The following is a 22,387-nucleotide window of genomic DNA, read 5'->3' as shown; positions in this document are numbered from 1 at the left end:
AAACCAATGCAGAAAACAAAGCAATTGGTTATGCAACGTCTGCAAACTAAAACAATAATAAACAATAAAAGTGAATACTGCTCATATTCATTGGCATAGTTTCTGTTCCTGACCTCTATGAATTGCAGCCATTTCCACTCCCATTTCCATGGAAGTCTCTGGCATCCCTACTTAGCTCTTTCCTTACCAGGGCTTGTGTGGTAACAGCAGCATAGGTGGTGGCCTGTTAGCATAATAAGGCATCCCCCAAATCCTGAAGCCCTCAGCCAGTGGAAATCAAGTATAGGATTGCATCCTTAAACTATTGACTTTAAAATTAGAAGGCACACTGTTAAGTTTCCATTGATTTGTTCTTTCTTAGACTAAAATATCTTAGGAAGAAATGTGAGCTTTTCAGATGTCTGCTACACACAGATGCTTTGGTGGTGAAAAAGTTAATACTTTTTCGATGTTAATTATCAACAAGAAATATCTTTTTTCCCAACAGCAGGAAAAGGAAGAAAAGCCAAGAACAACATGAGAGCTAATACATGTCTGCTTTCTAATGATCTTGGCAGAGTTTCTACCGTAAATACTATACAATGACAGGATTCATGCAAGGAAGCCCTGTGAGAACATCAGAACCAGCCTTTCTAAAAAAGAAGACATTGTATCTAGATTTTTGTCATTTGGTCAAATATATTCCATTCCAAAAGTATCTGATTTTGTCCCCCCAGGCAAATTAACTCTTAATTGCACAAGGATCTTTAATGTCCAGATGCATCCATAATGATATCAAGATATTAAAAAAAGAAACCCCAACCTCCCTTTCCAGGTATCTAGGACAGACATCTCTGATAGCAAGTATCAGCCAGCCAAATGCACGTCAAGAGAGGAAGGCTTAAGAAGGTCTTTCTCCTCTCCACCCCTTAAGAACAATAAGTTTCACCCCAAAAATGGAACCTGCACTCCTGTTTAGAGTTCCAGTCAATCAGACATGCCCTTTTCTAGGAAACTCCATTCCATCTCTCCACTGATTTCTTCCCCGCCCTCTGCCAGCAAACAGTCAGCATGCATTCTGCGGCCACCAGACATGCTCAGTCCTCAGGTGGGTTGCTTCTGGTGTGCTCCTGGCTAGGCTTTTCCCTAAAGACATTTTGTACATTTCAAATCTTGGGGTTCATTGAAGCCTACCGATTACTCTTTCTGGATCTCTTGACTACAGAAAGACCCACACTCAAGAGAATTTGGTTCATTATTAGTACATAGAGTAAGATGGAGTTTAATTTTTAACATCTCTCATTTACTTTTCTTGCACAGGCAGAACCATAACTTTTTTTTTAGCAGCATAACTTTAAAGCATGGCTTACACGCTCGTTTTGGTTCATGAGGACATCCTCCAGAATCCACCTAACTCCAAGATCTATAATGTTGACAGTAGGCCTCTTGCAGTGGAAAGGTTCAGAAAGCCAACATCTGAAATCTGTCAACCTGACCCAGTGTTTTCACTTTGTGCTAGAACTGGCAGTTTTCTTACAAGGCTGTCTTTCTGCTTTCCAAATATCCCTGCTTCCAAGAGCTTGTACGACAAGAAATCATCCAGAATATTTAGCACAATGGAACGTTTCCTAATTTAAAACACTTGTTTGTCCCAGCATTATCCAGAGGTGTACGTCCATGTGTGTATGCCTAAGTGGAATGAAAAAGGCTACCCATGAAGATCATATAATTGTTTGGATTTTCTTCTTCTTGGCTATGTAAGACGCACTTTAATAGTCCCTTTCAAGTAACTCCTGGATCGTTTCCAGATTCTCAGCAGCTGCTAATACAATTAACATATATGCACCCATGACATTTTCTGGCATTAAGCTGAAGCCCTAAGGCTGCAATGCCTTTTGTGGGTGGGGTAGGGTGAAGACTGGGGTTTTTCTTTTGTAAGCCGTTTAAAAAGAAATCTCTCCCATTTTATCTGTGTGAGGGAAGGGGCTACATCTGGCAACTTCTGTGGTTCTTCCCTCCCGTACAAAACAAGAATGCTGAGAATCACAAGGTTTCCATTGTGCCTCAGGATGGTCAGGTGTCGAGACAAGGACGTGAACCAAAGAGGCAAGGCCAAAGCCAGTGCAAGCAGATTAGACTCTGGGGAACCAGAGGCCACAGCACAGTCAGGGATGAGTTCAGAGCGGCCACTTTTGGCAATAACCAAAACCAGAGAAAAACACCATAAAAAGTATGGATTTGAATTCTGAAGCTAATGTATATTGACAGACGCAAATTTAAAAAGCAATACATATTTATTTACAGAAAGTATTTGTATACCACAATTTCATTTTTAAAAAATTATCAAAGTAGTTTATAATAAATATGAATGCACCTTAAAAAGATAAAGGTAAAGGACCCCTGACAGTTAAGTCCAGTCGCAGATGACTCTGGGGTTGCGGCGCTCATCTTACTTTACAGGCTGAGGGAGCCAGCGTTTGTCTGCAGACAGTTTTTCCTGGTCATGTGGCCAGCATGACTAAGCCGCTTCTGGCGCAATGGAACACCAAAACCAGAGCAGTGCACGGAAATACCCTTTACCTTCCCGCCAGAGTGGTACCTATTTATCTACTTGCACTTGCTGTGCTTCTGAACTGCTAGGTTGGCAGGAGCTGGGACCGAGCAACGGGAGCTCAACCCGTCGTGGGGGTTTGAACCGCCGACCTTCTGATCAGCAAGCCCGAGAGGTTCAGTGGTTTAGATCACAGCACCACCCACATCCAGCTAACTATTCCAGAAAATATTTGTTTTAATTGTCTGAGAAAGCCTGGTGGCATAGAAAAGTTTTTAGCAAATGTTTAAAAGTAAGTATAGAAGATGCCTGTTGCATCTATGTTTCAAGTGCACTAGCCCCAGGTTGGCACAGCAGAGAGCTCCAGATTGGGTCAATCAATGGCAAGTAGCCCAGTTAATTCTTACCCGTCCCATCCCTCTCCTACCTAACTCCATGTTTCAGGGGGGTTAGTCTGGCTGCTACAGGTAAAGATGTCACCAGTGGTAGCTTCTGCATCTGCTCACCTGTGCTTCCCCCTTCCCACCTCAACGCCAGACCTGTAGAGCCAAACAAAGGGACATTTCTGCTATATCTTTATCCCCCACTGCTGCAATGGGTTGGGAGTTAGGCTAGCCCTGCCCAAAAATCTGAATTAATTTCATTCCTTTGCAGGATGTATTTTTAGCACAGAATTGAAATTTCCTAGAATATGACTCAGAGGGAACATCCACGGCTATCAATATTGGCTTGTTTCACGAGAATGGAATTCTCTTTCCCCCTTGACAACCTACAAAACTAAACAAATGCCTTCATCAAGTGCTTAAGGAGACCCACAGAAAATTTTGGCAGTGGCAATCCTAAATGCATGCCACATTTGTGTCCCAGTTGGAAAGCCATCGGTAGCTTCTCCATTAATTTTGTCAGAAACCTCTTCCATAGCAGTTGAATTGCTCCAGTGGTATTGTCCTGAGAACAGACTTATTATTTATACACTTGGGAAAAGTAGCCGTCCACCATATAAATAACTGCAAGACTTTGAATTCATTCATAAGTGTATGGAAACTTTTTTTCTAAAAGGGGGGCACTGAATGATCTTTCTGTAAAGATAACAGACTTTGGAGAGGTTGCTAAGTATCTGTCTGCCATAGTACTCACATGAAAAAGGCACTGACCTTTACAGGCTGAATGGGTATTTATTGAGCTGTAAACAGCCATTCATTTTACTGGGCAAAACTCTTTCTTGGGCAAGTTCATTTACTAGCTGAAGCTCATTTGTCTGAGAACCAAAGGGTGCAGAGATGCAAATTCCACTTTAAAATCCGCTAATTAAAAAATGGATGGCTTCTGTATCTTTGTATACAGTTTTCTGTCCAGAAGATAAATAATGGAGTTGTTTAATAAAGGAGTTGTAAATAATGACTTGCCAAGGCTTTGCTAAGGATGGGAATGTTTCAGATCCGAATTTACTTTGCAAACACAAAAAGCAAGAGATCTCTTGGGATTTGTCTGCTGAAAATGCATTTATTCATAAAAGCTTTCTTCTGTATGTTCCTTCAGCCCATAAAACAACAATGTAACGTAGGAGCCGATTATTGGCAATGCTACTCTTTTTAATAAAGTGCTTTAAAGATAAAAAATATTCTGTTTCAAGGCAGTGCTTCTACAACAAGGGAGTTATCTCTATATGATTGTTGCTGATTGACCCATTCTTAAATGGGATTAAGCAGAAAGCAAGTGACATTACAGCTATTTATATGGTGAAGTCAACACAAGTTAACTTTTCTAGTGACTGGAGATGATTCTGAATGCTCCAACATGTGCAAAGATCATGACAAACCATGTGCTTAAAAAATGTAGTGAATGTAATCAATGCCGGATTTGCGTATAAGCTAAACAAGCTATAGCTTAGGGCCCCACTCTCTTGGGCCCCCCCCCCAAAAAAAAATTAAAGGGGGAAAAACTGGATGAACATTTCCAAAATATAAGATAAAAAACAAATAAAATAAAACCTACATACAGCAAGAGTGTTTTTTGTGTGTAGGCTCATATGATGCAAGTAATGGGCCCCGCCTGCTAACCTGCTCCCAAAAAATATCACTGGTTTGCTCATCTCTATATATAGGGTGCCTACATTCTTCTTAATTGTATTTCAGTTCAAGAATTATTTTGATAAAATACATACTTTGTTGTGTGCAAATGGTTTTAGATACCTATTAGGTCCATAAATTATCATATAGCATATTCAACACAAAAAACAGCGACAATTTGTTGTTGACAAGCTGGACATATAAAGGGCCCCATTACCTTCAGGAGCTTAGGGCCTCATCAAACCTAAATCCAGCCCTGAATGTGATCAGAACAGCTTTGATAATTCCCAAAATTTTAGATAAACCTACCCCCCCCCAAAAAAAAACACCAACTGCTTAAAAATGTATATAAAATCTACACATAGAAACTCGCCCTGAGTTACAGTCATTCACATTTGGTACATGCAGTCAATTGATCTCTCTCCTCTGTGATTCAATATCCCAGAAATGCCTTTTTGATCACCACTTTGTTCTCCAAGGGTGGTTTCTAAATAAGTTATTAGGGAGAGATTCAAAAATGCTAAACACACCTTTGAATCACATGGTTGGGATTCTTGGGATTCTTTCAACTAACTGCAGCTGTGGCATCCCCCGACCTGGATCATGATCACAGCACAGGGAGGGGTTTATCCACTGGTCCCAATAACGGCTCTATTTGAAATACAGTTGGCAGTTTCAGAGGGGAGAATTTTGTTGGGGCTGTGGCAGGGAGAGAAAATTACTCCCTGGCCCTAATGCTTGGTTCTAAGGCAGCTCAAGCTTCTCCTTGGAGGCTCTTTGCAAAATATGCATGATAACTGCATTCACACAATTAACATCATGTCTAACTTGCCCTGTATGTATAAAAGGCAAATAAATGTGTCAGAGCCAAGAAATAAGTTTTAAAAAACACAAAAAACCAGTTTATCTCCACTTCTCCCTCTTCTCATTAAGGTAGCTAGTACTACTGCACAATAGAGCATGTTGAATTTTTCAGCTTTCAAACTTCAAAAACGAGCGATGCTGAAAAGCTGTAACATGACTTGGGGATTCAGAAGATATTTTGGTTAAATTTAGTTTTGCTTGGTATATAACTATATAAAGATAAATGCCTTTTTATATATTTTAATGCAACTTCCAATAACTTGTCCTATTTATTAAAAAAAAGTGTGTGTGGGGGGGGGATATAACAAGATAATGTTGTGGTCCGAGGACCCGATCCCCGCATAGTGGAATGAAACACAAGGAGACGTGATATAAGATTAATGGGCAAGAAAAGGCCACAACTTTGTTGATTACAGCAAGTGAAAAGGTATTGGCTTAGGCATTGGGTTATGTCAGCTGACTCCACCCACTTGGAGAGGGGTGAGTCTAAAACAGGGGGGTTTATTCACCAGTAGGCGGAGCCTGTTGATGCTAATCCAACTATAAGCTCTCCCCTGATGTCACCGAGGGTCGTGCCATGGCCTCCCGCCACGCAGGCATCGGACAGAATACACGACCGCTGGATTCCTTTAACGGAATACCCAAAAATTGAAGGCGTAGGCGATGGCCACACCCAGCCCTTCGACACCACAACACATTATTCCAATGCCTAACCTACCCACCAATACCACGAAAGTTGTGACGATTGCTACAAGGTAGGCGAAAAAACCAAAAAGCCTAATGCCAAATGGAAAAATTCCTACCAGGACCACCGGACAACCAGGGCGACCAACCTAAGGTCCATAGCAAGGCCAAAAGAAAACTGAAACCCTGCTCTAAGGGAGTGGAGGGTGGGTGACTCGCGACAGGACAACGAAAAGTGAAGCCGGGAGGCTGGCGCCACAGCAATTTACGCTGCTGTACATGCCCCCTTGAAGGCACCTGGTTGGGTGCCTGGCCGTGGGTGTGGGCGCCAGCCAGGTGAGTGGGAGGCAGGGGGCAAACACCCCCTGCTTGATGCGGAGTCCGGCTCCCAGCCACAACCACTCCCCTCTCTTGCAGGGAGGAGAGTCTTTGTATGCTTAGTAGGATATGTTTTATGCAGAGAAACCAAAAAAATTATTGCATTACCTGACATTTTCAGAAAATTAAAATTCTTTGGTTTTTCCGAGACCAAGTTTATGTGCTTTTGAATCAAATGTAGATTTGCCAAGCTAAATGTTGTCCAGTCACAAAAATGATAGCAGGTTTGAATTCACCACATTGAAAAGCATATTTTAAAGACCCCTCAATGAAGAAGTTTGCAAAAAGTAAGTTTCACCCCCTAAAATGAAAGTCACTACTGGTGCAATGAGTGGGAGACAGGTTGCTGGTATGTCACAGCATCACAGATGATTGGCCAATGAGGGCAATTGGTGATGCTGAAGCTACCTTGGATGGGGCTATTCCAAGGCATCAGCTAGAACCCAAGGGCTAAGGCTGGTCACCACACACCCAGGTCGTGGGTATGGCCCTCCAGAATGGCTTGTGCCAAGATGGCCCCCTAATCCCCAAGCAAATCCCTTCTGGTCCCCCATCCAGGAGAGCTGGAGGCAAGGGCCATCAGTTGCGCAGCCTTATAGCAGGCGCTTTGCCCTATGCTATTATGACTGCAACCAATAAAAGTTGTGGACATGTGTTTTTCCCCCTCCCCTCCTATCTGCACGTGGTCTCTGCTCCCCAAAACACACACCGAATCAATATTATAATCAAAATACATTGTGTTTCGGAAAAGCTTAAGATTCTGATAACGTGTGGGATTTATTCTCCCCCTCCCCCCCCTTTTTTTTGTCTGCTGAGATGGCACAGTAGAGATCTGTACGAAAGACAGCAAACAAAGAATGAGAAAATTCAAGGCAAGGAAAAAGCCTGTGTGAGGCCAAGATTCCAGCATCTTTTACTGTCACAAATACTTTCCACATATAGCAGTTCCTCTGTATCTTCAAATGTTCTGGTTGCCTCAGAAACAAGGCCAGGATGTTTCACATAATGAACGCCCACATACAATGTAATAGAGGCCGCATTCATGAAAACTCCCGCGTCTTGACAGTCAAGTGCAAAATAGTATTGTTAACACTAGTCCTGGCATTTATAAATATTTAGCTATTCAATGTTCAAAGAGACCCAAGTAGCACAATAAATATATTGATACATGCTGGCGTGCCAATGATTGGCAATTACGGGGCATGGGGGAAATACACAGAGTTGTAACTAGGGATGGCAGAATGTGTCACTTTTAACAAACCCAAGTCCTCATGAAAATTCGTCAGCATTTTGGTGTGAATTTCTCCTAATATACGCATCTTTGCACTCAGGTTGGCCTAATATACATATTTTTTCTAGAGCAGTTTTCCCTTATATGATACATTTTTTGTGCACATTGCTTGGTGAGAGAACTGCACAGCACACATCAGAGAAGTGCAAATTTCAAAAAATGCCTCAAGTCATGCACATATCGGACGCACCTAAAACTGTTACAGCCTGTACTCCCACTCTGCAACATTTTGTTGCCAATCCCACTTCAAAATGGTACATCTTACCTTATTTCCTTGAATGCCTTTTGGACCAGGCTCACCTGGAGGACCACTGATTCCCTTTAGAAAGATAAAGAAAGGAGAATTTTGACGGAGCAATGGATCCAAACTACAAGAAAGAAGATTCCACCTAAACATTAGGAAGAACTTCCTGACAGTAAGAGCTGTTCGACAGTGGAATTTGCTGCCAAGGAGTGTGGTGGAGTCTCCTTCTTTGGAGGTCTTTAAGCAGAGGCTTGACAACCATATGTCAGGAGTGTTCTGATGGTGTTTCCTGCTTGGCAGGGGGTTGGACTCGATGGCCCTTGTGGTCTCTTCCAACTTTATGATTCTATGATTCTATGACTTTTACCAATAAGCATGTTATGCATAACCTCAGGCACAGTCTCAGTAATAAACACAAACCTGTAAATATGTGTGTGGATCCTTGCAATAAGAGAGAATTCATAACTGTGTGTGTTCATTTTCATTGTAAAACTTTTTTATTCCCTTGCTCTTAGTTCAGGGGAACTTTCCAACTGACTCTGACCTTCTTCTTTGGTGACCAATCATAGCCACGTAAGATTGCCTTTCATGAATACAGTCTTAACAGTGAGTCCATAAGTGACTGTGGAGGCCAATTCTGGATCCACACATCCTTCCACAGTGGGGACATAGGTTTCAGGGTGGGAGTTGATCACAGTGAGGGATTGCCAAATGTGCCTTCCTTTTAGTTCATTTCTTCCTTTCGTCAGAGTTCGTGCTTCTTCAAAGTCCATGACGCCTTTAGTAGAGGCTATTCTCCAATTGGACTGTTCACAGGCCAGTGGTCTACACACTGATAGTACCTTTCAATACAGCCCCCCAATCTTCCTATTTCATTTGAGATAAAATAAATATAATATAAAATGGGGGGGGGGGGCGATTATAATAAGAATAGTATCCAGAGCCAATTAACCCCAGGAGTTCAATGTGAATTTGAAGGAATTGCTGGAATCTGGCTAAAAACCATTCAGCTTCTTGGTATATCTTATTACTATCTTCTTGTCATATTGACATTCTGGAGGATTTCAAGTGAGTAGGAGCCAATAACATGTGATCAGTTAAGAAGTCAGAGCAAAATGTTATTACAGTCAAGGCAATACTAAGATGTGTACATACAGATATGTACAGAATATATATGAACTCTGTCCTCTATCTCTAAAGACATGAGCTTGCACACTCAAAGATTTCAGTGTTTACAGAAGAAAACTGTGTATGTACATTGTCAGAAATGTTCTTGTCAGTCAGAACTATCCTGTGGGCAGGGAGAGAATCGGATTCTGGGGTGCAATATCGGTTTGTGGAAGGAGGCTTCTCATGGCTTAACATCAACAAGTGCAGTCTCAGAATGAGCTGCTGCCGTGCAAATGTCCGGGAAGACATTTCCAGGAAGAATATAGGGTGTTCAGACATTACATTCAATAAGTGTACAATGTGGGTATACAGTAGTTGAGCTGTACAGATCAGCTAAAGTACACAAGCCTTGCTATGATTCTGTAATTTCAATTTCAGCGGTATTTCAGGGATATAGCTATACAACAGTGCTATAAGAAGAACTCATCAGACTTTCCGGGAAATCCCTGCTTAAGTCTTGCCTGATGTTATCACTTTTCAGTAGCAGTATGATTTTCTACCATGGGAACTCCTCTTGATCACAACAAAGCATTTATGGAGAAATGCTAGACATTCTTCTACTGGAAGAAAAGCTGAAGAATTGGCAAGGGAGGGGGTTCAGCAGTTCCACTGAGAAGTCAAAAATGTTCTCACAGTTCTACTTTAAGCTCAGCACTGTAGCTGCAGAACAGGACACTGTGACACGGAAGAGATTGATAGCAGGTTCCCCTTGAGAATGACAGCTTTTAAAAATAATCACACAGAAGGAAAGCTGTACATTTCAAGAACAGAACAGCACAAAGTTCTCCACTGCTTGAGTTCCTCAGATACAAAGGATATGCTGCCAATGAGCCATATAAGAACATAAGAGGCCTACTGGGTCGGAATAAAGGCCCAGCATCTGGTTTCTTAGCAACAGCCAATCAAGTGCCTCCGGGAAGCCCACAAGCAGGGTATGAAGGCAATAGCCGTCTCCTGCTGTTTCCCGTATCTGGTATTCAGATATATATCTTCAGATACAAATAAGTTTTATCTATTTTTATTGCTTGCATTTATATCCCATCCATCACTTTGGTGATTTCATGGTAGATGCCAAGGGGTTATATCTCAGTGTTACTCAAAGTAAACCCATTGTAATCAATAGAATTAAGGTCTATTTAATTAATTTCAGTGTGTCTGCTCTGTCTTAGTCAAATTTAAACCAATATAAAAAGCTACTAACAGTGTTTGTGGGACAGAAACACACAGAGAGAATTTATACTTGAACACAATGTAGAACAGCAGTCAACAGCCATTAACAAGACCTCGCATAAAGGGCCATTCAGTCATGTATCTTGAAATGTAGGGCCAGCTCTACCATTTAGCAGAATGTAGTGGCAGATGATGCTGGGCAGGCAGTAGTGGTGAACTGTTGTAGGACAGACCTGTGTGTACAGTGATGTGTGTGATGTTGGAAGACAGTTTTGGGTGTGCTGCCCTCAGGTGTGGTGGAAGATGCTGTTCCATCACAAGTGTTCAACTGCTATCAGTCCAGTCATATTTTGCACATGGAACAGGAGAAGGTGCCACCTAGTTCTGCTGAAGTATAGTCCGGGCACAGACTGACCACCTGTAGCCAAAGTAATCCACATATCACAAGCCAAATGTCCCTTGGAGTTGAATAATGCAAACGAATAATAATCTTCACATAGAATTCGGTTGTAAACAAACTTACCTGAGGTCCTCTCGGTCCCTTTGGGCCAAAAGGGCCTTCTAGACCCTGTTTAAATAAAACAAAAATAGAAAGATTAATTGCACGTTCTGATTCGGCCAAGGCTCACTAAAACACTTCTCAGCTCTCTCCCTGCAGCTGTGGTTGCTATTATCTGCACATATAGGTGTAAGGCAGATTTGCCTAAATTTCCCCTTTACTGGTTGATCCTCCATGCTCTGTCCATTTCAGATCTCTGACCTGAAACTAGGATTTGCCAATGGGCTACCACAGCCTTGGCCAACCTACTCATCTCCAGATGGTTTGCACTACAACTCCTCTCTGCCCCAGGGATGGATAGGAGTTGCAGTCCAAACCATCTAGTGGGCACTAAGTTGGCGAAGGCGGGTCTAGTAGATCTATGTTGGGAAATATTCAGCATCATGTAGCACACTGCACTCAAAATATAAGCAGCTTTAGCTGAATGTGCAAAGGGGGAAACAGGACCATGGTAGCAAATCCCAAACCCATTCCCTGTACAGTTGCACACGCTCAGGTTCTCAAAATGCAGCTGGTGAGGCTGTTTTTTGTTTTTGTTTTTTGAAGGCTTCCTCATCTCATGTACAAAGCCTGCACAACATTGTGCATGGCATGGGCTGTGAAAGGACCTACAAGAGCAATTCTGCTCCTCCCCATCTCCATTGTTCCCTTGTTTGTTGTCATCAGAGCAGGGCAAGTATTCCTGGGGATTGTTACCCTCTAAGAAGGGAAGGAAGGGGAAAACAAAGACTACTCAGCACCCTTAGGAAGTAAAATATCTCAGTTTCTGGGAGGAAGCCATGACGGTTTAAAACATATCAATCGCAAAATATATTTTGAACAGATGTCAATATAAGGTTCTCTCTCTCTAGGTTGCTATGCAGACCATGCAAGATCATTTTCTTTCTCTTAGCAATAATGACTTGGTTTGGGAATGGAGTCTCTGAAAATGAGAAAGTGTATCTGGATGGCTGGAATTTCAGTCTGCAGCAGAGAAGAGGAACGGAAGCGGGCTTTTCAAAGAAGCCACCTCCATCCACAAAGTGTCACCTGGCAGCAGTCATTCCATCAGCCTGCCCCAGGGGGAAGGAAGGGGAGCAGGGCCTGCCACCCACCCTGCTGAGAGACCAGCAGCTTTTGGCTCCTGTTTTTCTCCAGCTGTTTCCATTTGATCTGGTCATTGGGGGGGGGGGACTCTGAATGGTAGCCAGTTAAATCCCACCCAGAATAAATTCATTGAAATGAATGAACCTGAGTTTGTCATGCCCATTAACTAACCTCCATGGGTCTACTCTTGTTTATGGATAATGACTAACGAGTTATAAAGTCAATCATTCATATCTAATAACTAATGCTGGAGTTTGCTATTTTTTCTTCTTCCTCTCAATCCCCTTTTCTTTCATGTCACATCTTTTAAACGGAAAGTCTGGTTACAGGGACCATCTTATTGCTCAGCTGCTCAGGGAGACTTCTTCGACTGAAAAGGAGGATAAAAATGCTCCCAGACATGTTTTCTTCCATCCTAAAATCAATCATTTTCTAAGCCAAAGGAGGGGAGGGATGGGGGCCGAGATGGAACTCTGTGGTCAAAATATGTGCCCTTCTCTCTTGGGAGCATCACTCTCGTCCTTAGCTTTAGCCCCAGCTGCTTGCTATCTCAAGTGGCCCCCTTTGAACTTGTGAGCCATTGGGCGGGAGGAGTGGGCTCTGGCATCAAGGAAGCAAAACCAGCAATGGAAATAATTACAGCTAAGCTTGGCCTCTGCGGACTTGTGCACACGATCTACATCCAACCTGAATTCAAACAGCCAGCAGTTATTTGCATTTTCAGCTAATATAAAAGCTGTACCCTCCGCTGACTGCCCTTTAGGGAAACCCAGAATTCTGGGCAGTGGGAAACACCAGTAAACACTGATGAATACTATGCAATAAATCTCCCTCATTTCTTTCTCTTTTTTTTACATTTTGTTGGGACACCCAACAGTACAGTCAATTATACTGCTCTGCTGATCTTTCCAGATCATAAATGTGCTCCAGAATATGAGTGCCGTGTGTCCCAGTCTTTTGCTCTGTACTTCTGCTGTGTGTTCTCTGTGTCTGCTCATTTTCCACTGGCATGATTGCTGCCTCTTCTTTCTCTCTTTTAAAAAAACCTCCTCATTCATTTTTGGCAAAGCCGCTTCATCTCCTGTTGTAAGTGGGAATCCTGTGGGTGATGAGAACTTTGGCCTGTTCAGAAGTTTCTGCAAGTGCTTAATCCATTATGGCCTTTTAATCCTTTACAGATGTTCAATGCCTTCTCCTTCCTTGCCCTCAGTAAAAACAACAACTAAAATGCTATTTCCTTACATTTCTACAATCTCGACATATGGTCTTTATGTCCATTTTTCCCCCTTTCCATTTTAACTGTCAGCTGCTAACTAATTTTCTTTTAACTTCACACATGTGTACATTTCACATCCTCCCTTACAACGTCTTCACCTGCTACCCGTGTAAACTGACACTGCTGTATGGAGCTATAAGAACTAAGACTCTGACAGTTCACATGGATTCCTTCTTAGCAAATTAAAATATTTAAGCACTAGTTTTCTCTCTTGTCAACCATAAAAACCAGATTGAGCAAACAAAACAAGCCAATCAAATTTGAGTCTGGATCAGGGATGAGGAACCTGTGGCCCTCCAGATGCTGTTGGACTAGAACTCCCATCATCCCTGCAGATTGGCTATGCTGGTTGGGGGCTGACAGAAGAGCAGCAACATCTGGAAAGCCACAGTTCATTCTCAATTCAGGCTGAATTTGGATTGTTTTATATTTATATTAGATGTACTGATTTTTTTGGTTGCCCAATTCTAGATCCTTGTTGTGAACCATAAGTGGTTGTGAACCATAAAGGGACCCCTGACCATTAGGTCCAGTTGTGACCGACTCTGGGGTTGCTGTGCTCATCTCGCTATATTGGCCAAGGGAGCCGGCGTACAGCTTCCAGGTCATGTGGCCAGCATGACCAAGCTGCTTCTGGCGAACCAGAGCAGCACACGGAAACGCCCTTTGTCTTCCCGCCAGAGTGGTACCTATTTATCTAATTGCACTTTGACGTGCTTTCGAACTGCTAGGTTGGCAGGAGCAGGGACCGAGCAACAGGAGCTCACCCCGTCGCGGGGATTCGAACCACCAACCTTCTGATCGGCAAGTCCTAGACTCTGTGGTTTAACCCACAGCGCCACCCGCATCCCATAAATGAAGTAGTGACTTGGATATTAGGTTGGAGGTTACAGTGTCACCAGCCTAGGAGCTGGACCAGGTTCCTGGCTCCAGGCCTGATGCTAGTGACTGGTGAAGCACTGAACCAGAGGCTACAGGCCCGATCAAACAAACCCCATGACACCAGGACCATCACAGGTTCCTTCTCCTGGACCCGAGAAACTGAGCGCATTCCTCACAACTTCAATAGTGTAGGTGGGAGCACTCCAAGAAGGAGGTCTTGTCTTCAGCAAGTTAGCCCTAGTTCTCCAAAAGGGGACAGATGATCTATTTAAAATTTTTATATACCTCATGTTTCTTACAACATCAAAAAAAGCCTACAAAATTTAAAACAGAGGGTGGTATTCAATTATTTTTTACTCACTCACGGAAAATAACAGACCTGACTGCACTATATATTTAAAGCACTGTGATACCACTTCAACAGTCATGGCTTCCTCCAAAGCATCATGAAATCTGTAGTTTGTTAAGGATGCTGAGAGTTGTTAGGAAGCCCCTATTCCCTTCACAAAGCTACCATTCCCTGGGACAGGTTGTTAAACTACTTGTTGACTTGAGTCCATGGGAGATCACTAATGGTGCTTCCCTCAAGTGGTTTAGTGATCCACTTGGAGCATATAGAGCAAAGTGGTCCTTAAGGTATAGGAGTTTAAGAAAGGTGGACTGGAAACAGTGACTAAAAAGGCCCCAGCTCACTTTCTGTCTGAGTTGGAGCAAGTTGCTCTCCAGGAGCTCTCCGTGGTGCTGCAACAACCAACCTGCTTTGCTTCCTTGCGCCCTTTGGGCTCCTCCATGGGGCCAGAACATGACACTCTTCTGTTTATGTATGTTTGCTAAGTACCTTTATTTTATAGGCCACTTCAAATCTAGAGTGGTATGGAAATTCTCAATCAGGCCAAGGAAAGCCTGTTCAGGCAGCAGAATCTCAAAGCAACCCATAGAGGTCTGAAACAGTGTAACTATTGCCACGGTGTTCCCAGAGAAACAAACTGGTCCACTTTGACTGATTGGATCCATTTCTCTTGCTGAAACGCTTTCAAGCTAACAATTAACTAACCTTCCACCAACAGGTTCAATGAGAACAGTTATAATTGCCTTTTGCCATTTTTAAGAAAAACACTATTTGCATTTTCACACAATGTTCTGAACAGAATTTTGACGCAGCTTGTATGTATGCATATGGCAAGTTGTTTACGATACTTACTCTGTCTCCCTTTAGTCCTGGTGTTCCGCATTCTCCTCTCTCACCCTGCAAAAAGTATATATTATTGGCATGATTTCATGGTGGTACTTCGTACAAATTATTTGTTTTTGTAGAGGAAGTAGAAGTGTCACATTCTCTGGTTATTCTGACAATCTAGATCAGGGTTGGGAACCTGTGGCCCTTGCAATGCTTCTAGACTACAAGTCCCATCACCCCAGACCACTGACTATGCTGGGTGGGGCTGACTGGAGTTGTAGTTCAGCAATGCCTGGAAGACCAGAGGTTTGTTGTCCCTGAGCTAAATTATCAAAATTTCAATCTGCCTGCCCTGTGCTGATAGGGTCATTCTGCAGCTTAGTTGCTAAGTGGCACTGAATTTAGTCGTATATGGCTGGAGTCAGGGGTTTCCTGCTACTGTTCTGTTCTTGTTAGAGAGAGAGAATTAAGTTGTTCTCAAGTTTCCTGACTGGTGTGTCCGCTAAGCCTTCTATCCTACTAGTCCTTACCAGCAGCCTCTTTCAGTCCAGAGCAGGATCCTAAAGAACACAATACTACTACTACTCTGAAGAAGCTAACAGTGCAAAAGACTCTAGCTTGTGAAACTTTATGGACTGTATTCATATCTCTTCCTTCTTTCATCTGGTTCTATTAATATTATTCTTTTACAACTCATCCCCTATATTTTTAATGCATTGTCTTTGTAGACATCTAATTATAAACTGCTTAACATGGCAATATAAGTAAGCATTTGTGCATCATCTCACCTTGTCTCCCTTATAACCAGCACCTCCCTATTAAAAGAACAAAATAAAGTTATTTTAACATGACTAATACAATATCGAGAATATGATAAATAGATATGCTATTTAATCAGCATGGAGGGCAGGGTAATAACCTGGTTGGAGAAAGAATGAAATGTCATCATTTGAAGAATGTGTGTGTGTGTGTGTGTGAGAGAGAGAGAGAGAGAGAGAGAGAGAGAGAGAATAAGATGCTTCTGATCTTCACACAGAGTTCTCTCCATTCATTTAATTGGAGGAAGGCAGTATTCATGTGCAAAGAATTAACAAATTGGCTCCCTTCATTAAAATGCAGAGAGAAAGGAAGTGTTAGCATTAGCGTTTCCACATGCAAGACAGGCTGCTATTTCTATAGGATAGTGAGGCAATGATTATACATCACATATATAAGTATTCTTCCAAAGATTTCAAAATCCATCAACTCTTGGAGGCGTTGTTTGAAGACCCATTGTTTCAGTACCACTGGCAACTTGATTTGCACTGTGACTGTAGACCTCGCTATATACTATGATTAATATCCTCGCCATTACATTTACTACCTACCGTTCTTCCAAGCAGGTCAAGGCAGTTGACACGGTTCTCCCAATGCCACGAAGTAGGTAAGGTAGATAGAGAGAATGGCCAAAGATTACCCAGTGAATTTCATGGCTGAGTGGGGGTTTGAATCTGAGTCTCTCCAGTCATGGTCCAGCACTCTAACCAGTGAGGCTGGTTCATCTGGGCAAATGAAACACTGCCCCACCAATCTCAGTCTGCCTTTGGCTAGCCCCATCTGCCTGTTCTCTTAAGTAGTACCAGCCTATCAGATTCCTCCTCCTCCTTAGTCTCATCATTGCCCTTATAGAACTCAGCAGTGAGGAAGACAAAACTGTCATTAGTTGGCTCTTCCCACCATTAGCTCTGTCTCCAACCCACTGTTGGGCTCCCTGCCTTCCGTCCTACCAGCTATGGCTGGACACAACTCCACCTTGATCTTTCTTAGCCTTGGGCAGAGCAGCTAAGTCTTGCATAGGCTGCTGTGACGTCTGAGATGATAAGTTAAAGGCCGCAAACGGAGCTACGATGATGGCTCTGCTTGCAAAGTCCCACTGTGCAAAAGAGCGTATCAAAAGAAACAGAGGACAGTCAGAGAGGAGACAGATTAAAGAACAGGGCTTGTGAGAAAGCAGAAACACACTTCACACTGAATCATTGGAAATAGCAATAATTCACTTACCTCTGCACCTTTTTCTCCAGGCTCTCCTTTCTCAGCCTCACCCTGGGGAAAAAAGTTAGAAACCAGTGAAAATATTTGGAAATATTATTTCCTTTTATACTACACTTACACCCAACTTTGACCATAGTCTTATTAAAAAATATAACAGTCAAGACCAGGGCAATTTTTTTTCAACTGGAACTTGCTGGAACTCAGTTCTTGCACCTCTCAGGCAGGCCCCATTGCCATTGTAAGAGACCAAGGGCAGATTTACCTTTTCTCCTTTGGTTCCTCGATCACCTTTATCTCCTCTGCCACCATGACCACCCTTGAGGGGACAAGGAGAGAGAAATATCATTAATAGAGCATATGCACTCTTTGTTTTGAGAGGACATAGAGTTGCATAAAGTTTGCACATCCCAATTTCTGTGAATAGATGCAATTTTAGAAATCGTTACTGGTACTGAAATGCTATGCATGGCTCCAAAGTGGGGAAGAGTGTGACCAGGTGACCTGTGTCCATGCTCAGACAGCTGTCCGGGTCCTAAATGTTGATGGATAACTACAAGTTCCCTGCTTTCTCTCCCTTCCCACAGTTATTTATCTTTAAACCACATTTGGACTGGACAGTCTGTCAAACAGAGAACTCCTTAAAATAGAGGACTGTACCCTGTAAAGCAGAACACATGGTCAGCCTAACTAAACCTGGTGCTTTTTATACTTGTCAGGAAACTGTGTACGTGCAGCTACTCACACAGAGTCAATTAAGGTCTGGCAGACAGCCAGAAGGCAATCTGATGGAGTAAGTCTGCCTGGTGATAACAGAGACATGGAGACCGCTCCCTAATTGGTCAAGCTCTCTCAAGAGAGTGACAATTAATGGCCTACTAACTGGGAATTCAGTGTTTGTGTTCAGAGTTCTGTGTCAGTGTAGGAGTTGTGAGTTGTGTCAGAGAGAGCTAGCATAAGATCCGTGTTCTGTTCCTGTAAATAGTCCAGTGTATATAATAAACACCTAACTACAAGTTCCTGGTTCCTGCTTCGTCTATCCTGTCTACAGCCAAGTTGCCAATTGCTTCCGTGGATTCTGCGTTTACTCTGTTAGGTCTGGCTAAGGTCCTGCAACTAGTCAGAAAGTTGCGAAACACCAAATAGGTTTTACCAATAATACTTTCTTCTTGAGTGAACAATTCCTCCTCCTTTTCTTTCAGCCACACTTAAACATATTATATTCTCCTTTAAGCTTTTATGTGTGATAGTTTGCTCTTATAAACTATAAGCAGGAAATCTGAAGGTTCCTACTGCCCATCATATATACTCACAGGTGGTCCTGGCGGTCCTCGGTCTCCCTTCTCGCATTCACAGCTCTTTTGCTCACACTACAAGTTCAACAGAAACAGCAATGTTAGAATTTCACCTTTCCAACTATGAACGTAATTGTCCCAAATTGTCCCAGGATACTAGTGGTTCATTAGTCTGGTGAAAACCTGATACTATCCACCAGAACTGGAGTTAAGTCTCATCTCCAATGTAATGCTGGACTTTGGAGGCTCCCATAATGAGAAAGAAGTTCTTACTGGACCCCAGGAGAAGGGAAGTGTCTTGTCTATTATATTATGTAGAGCTCTGGTGCCTGCACAAAGTCAAGCTCAGTGCAAGGCCATACAGAAAGTGCCTGGAACTTAAGATGGAGAGTGTGATCTCCAACTTGTCCTCACTCTTGGCTTCAGAGCCACATGGAAACAGTGAAAAGTCTTGCTTCTTCTGGGTGCCTCTGAAGCCAAGGGTAGCATTGAAGTTGAACCGTGGTCCTTATGGGAAAGCACACAAGTTAAGTGGCAATCACCCACAAAGATTGGCTACATAAGGCCCACAAAAGTGTGTTGGGTATGGTATAGCTATGGGTATCACAGTGTCCATGTACCAGGCAGTTAAATGCAACTACAATTTCTCAGAGACTGACTAGATGTCATGGCAACACAACCCATGTGCCACATTGTAGGTAGTGTAGATTTCCATTGAAGTCTGGGGGCAAGTTAAAGCCCCAGAGGGCTAGACAGGAGACATTTATTTGATGTGATCTTCTCTCAAAATACTCCCCCCCCCCCCCATTTTCAGATGACTATCAAAACCCCACTGGGAGAAAACTGGCTGAGAAGAATTGAACACGCATACCACACTACTGAGGGATGCAGGTGGCGCTGTGGGTTAAACCACAGAGCCTAGGGCTTGCTGATCAGAAGGTCAGCGGTTCGAATCCCTGCGACAGGGTGAGCTCCCGTTGCTTGGTCCCCGCTCCTGCCAACCTAGCAGTTCGAAAGCACGTCAAAGTGCAAGTAGATAAATAGGTACCACTCCCGTGGGAAGGTAAACGGCATTTCCGTGCGCTGCTCTGGTTCGCCAGAAGCGGCTTAGTCATGGTGGCCACATGGCACGGAAGCTGTACACCGGCTCCCTTGGCCAATAAAGCGAGATGAACACCGCAACCCCAGAGTCGGTCACGACTAGACCCTTTACCTTTACCTTTACCACACTACTGCCCACCTTACAGAGCAATCCACACCCCTTCTCACACTTGATAGGAAATTGGTAGATCACCTGGATCCATGACATCTAGCTCAGCTCTCAACATGCAAAACTCATGCACAGGCAAAACACACATGCGCTTTTATCATCTTGCATCTTGCCTGGTTACACAGAAGTGCTTCCCCTGTGGGAAGTTTTGTCGCATCCAAAGTGGCCTTGATTCCCCAATGGAATGAAATCTTTTCTATTCCCTTCCCTTGCAACTTCCCTTTCATGCCTCTGTTGGCTTCTTGCTTCTGAGAACAAGTCACTCCGATTCCCACCCCTGCATCCGCTCCTCTGGTCCCACAGGCCCAGGCAGCCACCTTGAAAAGGAGGAATGCTCCTGACCTTTAGTCCTTGCACAGCTGCTTGGGCCTCTCAGAGAAAAAAAACACTTCCATGCTGTTTCTGTTTGATCTATTCCTCTTAAAGAGATAAAAGCTGCATACACACTATACACTTAAAGAACATTTTCCTCTCCCTCCACCCGTAAGGAATCCTGGGAAATGTGGGTCAATCAATCCCTCTTCACAGTGAACTCTTGGAACTGTAGCTCTGGGAGGGGAATAGATACTCCCTAACAACTCTCAGCACCCTGAACAAACTACAACTCCCAGAATTCTTTGGGGGAAGCCATGACTGTTTAAAGTGGTATCATAGCACTTTAAATGTATGGTGTGGATGCGGACTATATTTTACTCACAGCAGACCCATCTAAGTTAATTAACATGCCTAAGTTAGGTCCCTTCCTTTCAGTGAATTCTATGTAAAGCTTATTTTGTTAAGGGTGCTGGGAACTGGAAACTACAGGTCCTGGGATTCTATGTGGTGTGTGGGGAATGTGCTTTAAATATATGGTGTATACACAGCAAAAGATTACATTGCCGGGGGGGGGGGAGGGAGGAGGAATTCCATGTTTATGCTGATCTGTGGATGATCCTTGGGGTCCTTTCCAATACTACAGTTCTATGATTCCATGATCTCAACTACATTGCTTGACTGCAGCTTGCTCTTACAACAATTCACTTGTTGCAAGGAGGAGAAACACACAAAGTGGAAATGGAAATGGTATAAATGATGGACAAAGGCAGAGGTTTTTAAACTGTGGCTGCCACCCTTGCGCCCAGAAATCTCCACGTACAGTGGTGCCTCGCAAGACGAAAAGAATCCGTTCCGGGAGTCTTTTCGTCTTGCGGTTTTTTCGTCTTGCGAAGCAAGCCCATTGACGGAGTAGCGCTATTAGCGCTATTGGCTAAAAAAGGGCTAAAAACGGCTTTTGGGGGGGGATTAGCGGTTTTGCTGCTAAAATGCTTTTAGCAGCTTAGCGATTCAGAATAAGGGGTTTTGGAGCAAAAAAAAAATTCAATTTTTTTTCGTCATTTTTCGTCTTGCGAAGCAAGCCCATAGGGAAATTCGTCCTGCGAAGCGCCTCTGCAGACGGAAAACCCTTTCCTCTTGCGGGTTTTCCGTCTTGCGAGGCATTCGTCTTGCGGGGCACCACTGTAGTTGCAATTGGAACCACACCAGTAGCAAAACGCGCCTGGCACCTGGCTAATTTCTAACAACTCATGCGCCATTCAGTGGAGTGGCGCTATTGGGTTGTGTTGGCTGGAAAGAGCACAAGTTGATGATGATGGTAGCGATGGCGTGTATTTGGGGGGTGGGGCCAGCTGGATCATGGAGGAATCACATGATTGTGCACATGTGCATCCCTTTTTCTTATGAGGACGTTATCTTTTTGCAGGGAAATGTTATCTGAGAATCAGCATTTATTTCCCCATGAAAAGTGGGGCCTGCAACAAAACATTGCAGTGTGCCGTGCTGCTGATCAGGAGTCCAGACTCTCCATTTCATTCCTCTTCCCACACAGTTTTCTTCACCCCCCCCCCACAATAATCTAGCATGTCATTGTCACAGAACATGTTCCAGTTATTGGTCTGTTTTTGTGTGTGTCCCCTCATCCCTTCATTCTAAAGCTTCCCCCTTAAAGATCTTTTTTTTTTGGTACTTCAGCAAACCTTCCCCCTCATGCCTGTTGATACCTCATGGTTGTGCATGTGCGAATGGTGCTGTTTTCACTACAAAGGCAACATCACTCACAGCTTGAACACTGGAAATGGAAGGGATGATGGACATGCCACTGAATACTCAAAAGCTGATCAACTTACCCGCTCATCAAATAGAGTTGCCTGGAAGATAAAACAATTAAATATATATATGCCATGACATGCCATTTCAACTCAGATTAGTCTGGTTAACAACAATGTTTATTTCAGTCATTTATGAATCGCTTTTCTGGTGAATATCACAAAGTTGCTTACATATTGGAAGAATAAGCATTGCGAAAACAATATCATAAAAAGTCAAGGTGCAGCAGGAAAAACACTTCTGGAAATACCGAAGTAAACCTGATATGATAG

At 43.2% G+C, this 22,387-nt stretch overlaps 1 protein-coding gene across 3 annotated transcripts in view; it reads right to left on the bottom strand.

Annotated features, from left to right (window-relative positions):
- Positions 1 to 22,387, bottom strand: part of COL28A1 (collagen type XXVIII alpha 1 chain) — a 67,980-nt gene that overhangs the window by 37,144 nt on the left and 8,449 nt on the right. For all 3 annotated transcript variants that reach the window (XM_083405340.1, XM_083405341.1, XM_083405342.1), the window contains exons 4-11: positions 22,136 to 22,156; positions 18,722 to 18,778; positions 17,674 to 17,727; positions 17,421 to 17,462; positions 16,169 to 16,195; positions 15,405 to 15,449; positions 10,924 to 10,968; positions 8,082 to 8,135 (exon numbers count right to left, since the gene is read on the bottom strand). In XM_083405340.1, coding sequence (XP_083261466.1) covers positions 8,082 to 8,135; positions 10,924 to 10,968; positions 15,405 to 15,449; positions 16,169 to 16,195; positions 17,421 to 17,462; positions 17,674 to 17,727; positions 18,722 to 18,778; positions 22,136 to 22,156 — 345 coding nt within the window. The remainder of the gene's footprint in view (positions 1 to 8,081; positions 8,136 to 10,923; positions 10,969 to 15,404; positions 15,450 to 16,168; positions 16,196 to 17,420; positions 17,463 to 17,673; positions 17,728 to 18,721; positions 18,779 to 22,135; positions 22,157 to 22,387) is intronic.

The sequence above is a fragment of the Podarcis tiliguerta genome (assembly GCF_965153285.1).
Source record: "Podarcis tiliguerta genome assembly, chromosome: 12".
In the NCBI taxonomy this organism is placed as follows: domain Eukaryota; kingdom Metazoa; phylum Chordata; class Lepidosauria; order Squamata; family Lacertidae; genus Podarcis; species Podarcis tiliguerta.
This window is presented reverse-complemented; position numbering and strand designations above follow the sequence as displayed.